The 6,393-nt window shown below is 54.0% G+C and overlaps 1 protein-coding gene across 1 annotated transcript; it reads right to left on the bottom strand.

Moving 5' to 3' along the window:
• Positions 1–1,318: 1,318 nt before the first annotated feature.
• On the bottom strand, positions 1,319–1,885 carry LOC107190295. Its single transcript, XM_015579084.1, has one exon. It carries the CDS (start codon positions 1,883–1,885, stop codon positions 1,319–1,321), a length of 567 nt encoding a protein of 188 aa, XP_015434570.1.
• Positions 1,886–6,393: the final 4,508 nt, after the last annotated feature.

The following is a 6,393-nucleotide window of genomic DNA, read 5'->3' as shown; positions in this document are numbered from 1 at the left end:
TCAAATAGGCTTCACCCCCTCGCCGAAAGTAGGGGTTTATGCTCCGTCCCTATGTTCCTATGTCCATGTGCTATACACGCAAAATCTAGGCGATCACGAAAATCGTTTACACTAATCGCCGATTTTCGCCTCAATTGTACTCGAGCGTCGAGAGCGATAAATATAACACTTGTGGTGTTGCAATAATTGACGCACGAGTTGAAAAATGAGAAATTTGTTAAGATCTGCGATTACTACAAAGGTTCACGACAGAATGCTCGGCGAGCAGCGAAGTTTCTACTGGTTTTAGCTCAAAATTCGTTAGGATTTTTCGGAAAAGCGCCGGATTGGTTCCAAGAATATCGATCACCGCAAACATATCAATAGATAATCGATAGTTCGCACAGAGTTGCGCAGATTCCGTAAGTACGTTAACGGCGCGCTCTAACGCACCACGTTCGCGAAATTTAGGGACGAAACTAGCAAATCGGCGTTGACGCGCGCCATTGCGGATAGGCTCGCAGTATGGTGCGAGAACGCCCTGTCTTATTTACTTTTGACGAACGCGTCTCTTACATTTTCATTCCGGAACAAACTCAAATACCGCTGTCACAAGTTATCGATATCTTCTACGGGGTAAGTAGACAGCTGTTCTGCCTACTTTTCCTGTACGTCGTTGAGTCTGTAGAGTGACTGTACGCCCCTTACGAACCGTGGTCCGCTGACACTCCGTGCGCGCGGATTGCCATGATTTGTGTCAATTTTTAAACGCTTATAACTAACAACCGAAGCATTTTTCGCAATTTCGTTATTGTTGATTTTCGTCTTATTTTGCCTAAAAGAATCACCCCTTAAATTTTTTCCTACTAGTTGTCGAACACCCTGTATATAAGAAGATACGGGCGTCATCTCAAGCGGCTTCGGTGACGTAGACCTCAAACGGTGTACATTCTCGCATCCATTATAATTGTCTGAAATAGAAAAATCAAGAATATTTATTAATTTTATGCAAATACGCACCGAATGAACCTCACTGAGCAAGAAAAACATGCGAATTAAATAAATGGCGGCACTCAGAAGAAAAGTTGACATTTTACCACAAAAAATTTGAGTTTCATTGTGCAATAAAAATCATTTAATTTGAAAATTGTATTCATTTTCGAGGTTCATTTGGTGAAGAATGTAATTTTTTATATGTTTGCACTAGGAGAACCCGATCGGACAAATAGTTTTTAGTTATATTGTATGCAGTTTTGAAAAAAGTGGTTTCGAGAAAAAAGCGTTTAAAGTTTTCTGTTATGAAAAGTAATACTTTTTCGATACTTATAGCTGTTTTGTTCTAATCAGCGATATCAGCACCATACAGGAGCCCTTCTGTTTCTTCATAAAACTGCTGCTGGCTGCTCCTGGCTTCTCTTTGAGCAGTTCGGGCTTCTTTCGAGCTGCTGAAGCTTCTTCGATCCTGGCGCTTTACCCGCGCTGCGTCGTACGTATCCGCGTATTGATTACAGTGTAAGCCTATCCTTATTTCTAACACATCCATAATTTTCAAGATGGCAAAATACCCTTCATTGAAAACTCCAGTAGCAATATATGCTGCTATTTCCACAGTTTGAATTCCGCAATGTAAATGTTTTGGAGCCAAACGCCAAACAGTCGAATTGAAACTCTCATTGACATTTTGCGAGTGTCCGCCCAAACATCGTTGCAGAAGTTCATCTTTAGATAAATCTTTGTATATAGGTAGTAAATGTTTTTGAACATCTGGATGAAGTGGGGCAGGTCGGTCAAAAGCATCTCCGGTAGTTTCAGCTACGCGCCACTTACACCAGCTCTCTGCACCCGGCAGGCAATTTTCGTGCATCTGCGTTTTATTTGTTGAGCATAAGTGTTTATATGTTGCCATTATTTCTCTTTTCATATTATTCACTGAATCAATATTTCTCCGATTTTTAAATATCGACGAAATCACGTCTGCATCATAAACTTGAGTTGAGCTTATGATTCCTTAATAACTGAAAACGTTTGGAAATAGTAAACATGCGTTTACTACCGCCAAAGAGGTCTGGAAGATTCCACTGCATACGTAGGTATTCCTATTTGAGGGGAACCGCTCTGTTGCCTCTCAAGCGCTCCCAGCTAACTGCTCGACGCACGGTCAAAAACTCGACTATAACTACAGTTAGAGGCCAAATATCGATCTGTAACTTTCGGGACAAATTCTCCACATGCATTAGAGTTGATTTAAGCAAAAAAAAATCGATTTTTTTTACCGTTTACACGAGACGACCCCCTTAAATGAACCAGGCCCCGTAATTATAAATAAAGTAATGACCGCAGCGCGGGATGTAACAAATTGGTGTCAGAAGTAGGATCCTTTTGATCGAAATATCGAAGCTAAAATTCTTTGCTCTCGTTATTTAATTTCAATCACGGCTTGTAACCTGCTTAAGTTTTTCACTGACACAGAACGCTTAGTGTCTCGCCTACCAAACCATTACCTACCACAATGCCGTTTTACCTTCTTTTTTTTCGAGGAGAAACCTTCAAAAGGCGTGCCCGCCTCCGTTGGAGGTTGTGGAGACGACCTGTGTGGGATTCTTACCACACTAAAACTCTTCGGTGACCCGTTCGGACGTCGGGCTGACCGCGACCACCGCATACCATGCGCTTCCGCAGCTGTTCCAGCCCATGCTCCTCCCCAGACGGGGGAAGAGCACTCCTTATGACGAGAGGGACTAAGCCCCCCCAGGGACGGATTTTAACCGTCCCTCCACCTCCACAGACAGCGTCGAGGGGTCACCACCCGACACTGAACTCCTTCGTTGAACTGGCAGCGACAGGAGTGACACCCTCAGTATCACCCCCCAGTCCTATTGCCCCGCGAGCAGCGCGAGGGGTTATCGCGGTTGTAACCCACTACACTCGCGCTCGCGTGGCAAATCGCCCCACAACGATGAGACATCACCGTCGTTCCGTGGGGCGGGGGGGGGGGGGGGGGGGGAGTGGGGGCGACGTACACACTATGGGGCCCTAGGGCCACCTGTACCGACCCCCCCTCCCGGGAGAGGAAGAGGAAGGGCTCCCACAGAAGCAGCAGCACTGCCGCCTCCAAGCCCTCCTCTCCGCTCTCCTTATGCCAGGAGCGGGATCGGTCCTTTCCCGCTCCCGCTTGTCGGCCTACTTCTGTCTCATCACCTATCTCACGGAAAGAGGCCACGGCATTCCAGGACCCCTCGTCGCAGACCATGGCTTCCACCATGGCCCGCAACGATAGATCCCACCTGATGGTGTATTGGAGGGTCCGCCGTTCATCGGCGAACGACGGGCACCCCTCCGGCACATGCTGCGTGGAGTCGATCTTCTCGTCGCATTGATGGCATTCCGCCGTCGCCTTCGCCCCGATCTTATGAAGATACCCACCGAAGCATCCGTGCCCGGTGAGTATCTGCGTGAGGCGGTGTTCAGCCACGCATCCAAGCATGGCAAGACCGTCCCGACCGCCCGCTTTAGCGCAGCGCAACTTCTCTCGAGCTGCATTAGCCACGCTCGGCGGGCGATTTCCCGGGTCTGGCGCCTCCACGCTAACACCACATCCGGTGGAGGGGGGTGTCTCACACGACGGTAGGCCTCTTCACGAAGATATACGTCGGCATTGGTCTCTGCCTGCAACTCAAAGGGGATAACCCCCGCCAGCAGTATTGCTGCTTTGTGGGAGATGGTGCGATACCACCTGACGAGCCTGATGGCCATCCCCCACTGTAAACTGCGGAGGACTTGCCTGCCTCGGCGGCAGCGGGCCACCAGCTCGCCAGCCTACACAGGTGCCTCATATAGGGTCATCGCTGGCACCGACCTCATGTAAAGGCGGCGGACTCTCCCCTTCAGCCCTCCGACGTTGGGCAGGAGACGTCCCAGAAGGGTCGCCACCCTCTCCACTCGAGGGACCAGACGGTCGAAGTGACCTTCGAAGCGCCATCGGCTATCCAGATGGAGGCCAAGGTAATTAAACCTGTCCCCGACCTCGACCTGGCTTTCGCCCACTGGGATCCGCACCCTGGAGGGACGCCGCGACAGAGGCAGCTCGTGAAACTAGATGGCCTCCGTCTTTTGCGGTGCAATGTCCAGCCCCAGGGCTCGGATCCTGACGACGACGGTTGCCACCACCGCCTCTGTGCGGCGCACGATCGCCGCCCAGTCCCTCCCTATCACAACTATGAACGTGTCGTCCGCATACCAGACGACGACCGCATCGAGAGGGAGGAATCTCCACGGAACTGCGTCGTACCCCACATTCCACAGGGTCGAACCCAGGCTAGAACCCTGAGGCATGAGGCAGGTTATCGCCCTCACGAACATCACGTCCCGCCCAGGGTACTCGATGTAGCGGTGCGACAAGTAGCCGGACATCACGGCGTGCACGTCCCTAATGCAGGGTAGGGTGTTAAATGCGTTGGTGATGTCCAAGCTCTCCGCCAACTCCACCCCACCCCGGGACACGGCTGACTCCGTGATAGATTTGACTTAGTCGATCGCATCCAGCGTCGACTGTTCACCACGGAATCCGTACTGGCATTCAGCCAGGTCGTGTTGACTGCACGACAGGCCCGCTGCGAGCTGGGAATTGAGCACTCGCTCGAAAATCTTCCCGACGTCGTCAAGCAGACATATCGGCCGGTACGCCAAGGGCAACTCCGTGGGCTTCCCCTTCTTGGGGACAAGCACCAGTCGCGCGCGCCTCCGCAGAAGCGGCCACCGCCCAGTCTGCAGGCAGCTGCCCATCAGCCGCTGCAGCATGGGCCCAAGGACGCCTAGGGCCATCACCCAGGCACGCCCAGGGATGCCGTCGGACCCCGGGGCTGTGTTACGGACCGCTAGGCATTTGACGGCATCACCCAGCTCCTCCGTCGTCACACTCAGGTCGTCGGTCCATAATGCTGGATGCGGCAGCTCGGGCGGTCGTGGCCCCACATATCATCCGGCAAAACGGGTTTCCACGACCCTCCCGAGCACCTGAGGGTCCATGTTGTCCGTGACCGGGGGCACCGCAGGGCGGATCCGTCCCAAGACGGTTCGATACGGCCGCCCCCACGGGTCATAGTCCACCGAGCCGAGGAGTTAGTCCCAGACGCCGGCTTTGGCCCTCTTTATGGTAGGCGAGGCGCAGCTCTTCCTCCATTGCCGGGTCACGGATACGTATCCACCAATACACTGCGTGTCGCGTATGCCTCATGGCTTGGGGCATGACAGCGTCGCATGCTGCCGTCATAACGTCCCGGAATCATTCGGCCTCACGGTCGATGTCCACGACCTATCCCTCCAACGCATCCAGTCAAGACGCAGCAATGGCCGCGGCCATGAACACGTCCTCGTCCATCTTGTCGAGCGCCCATCTTCGCGGCGGTCGGTTGCCGACTTGACTTCTGCTTGGGCCCGCATCTAGGGTGGGAGCGGAGACCTCCATCAGGATATAGATGTGGACACTTAGAGTGGCCACCTCCTCCGCTATCCTCCACCACGACACGTTACGCGCAGCGGCGGGCGAAGCCCACGAGAGGTCGACAATCTACTCTCCCTGCCACCGCACGCACGTGCTGACAGACCCCGATTCAATAGTCGGAGGTCCATCCCTGCCGCCCATTCCAGCACCGCAGCCCCCTTTGTGTCAGTCCGTGGGGAACCTCACGCTGCGGACTTCTCATTGAAGCCCCCCAGGACCAGAACCGGACGGGGCAGGCAGCCCACTGGAGCGTCCCTGACGCCGTCCAGCAGGCCCTTGAACTCCGTGAGAGAAAGACTCAATCCGCGGTTACGCGCAATCACGTTCAGCGCCACGGATTCGTCACCTACTTTTTTTTTTTTTTTTTTTTTTTTTTTTTACGTGAGGAAATGTATTTACGCACACCCCCGCCATCCCCCAATGTGGGAGGAGTGGGCGGGGGTAGTGTGGGACTCACCCCCAATAGGGCGAAGCCCAGGGGGAATACCCACTAAACCCTCACGGTGGCCAGGCTCGGCGCTATGCGGGGAGGCACCGGGATCTCTTGCGAACACAACCGGTACCTCCCCAGCGCCGGCTCCGCCAGTTGGCGGCGGAGCGCCCTCTCTGTGGTGGGGGGAAGCGAAGAGCTCCCCCCCCACCGGACCGCGGGTGCCACAGTCCCGCGATCCCAACGGTCCCTTTTAGTCGCCTCTTACGACAGGCAGGGATTACCGCGGGCGTATTCTGTTCCCCGCCACACAGGGAAAAACAAAAAGCGCACCGCCGGGAGGAACAAACGTCCCCCCCCCGACGGCGGCATCAACGCGGGCACTTCCAGGTAGGGGTGTCAGCACACCCCCACATGCCCGGCGACCCCGCAACCGGCAGGCGAGCCCGAGGGCCCGTCGTCGCCAATCGTGCGGGGTCGCCGC

The sequence above is a fragment of the Dufourea novaeangliae genome, unplaced genomic scaffold (genome assembly GCF_001272555.1).
Source record: "Dufourea novaeangliae isolate 0120121106 unplaced genomic scaffold, ASM127255v1 scaffold186, whole genome shotgun sequence".
Classification (NCBI taxonomy): domain Eukaryota; kingdom Metazoa; phylum Arthropoda; class Insecta; order Hymenoptera; family Halictidae; genus Dufourea; species Dufourea novaeangliae.
The sequence above is the reverse complement of the archived record's forward strand: the minus strand, read 5'-3'. Positions and strand labels throughout refer to the sequence as shown.

Coding starts and splice junctions, on each gene's coding strand:
- LOC107190295 (XM_015579084.1), bottom strand. CDS start 1,885: ATGGCAACATATAAACACTTATGCTCAACAAATAAAACGCAGATGCAC.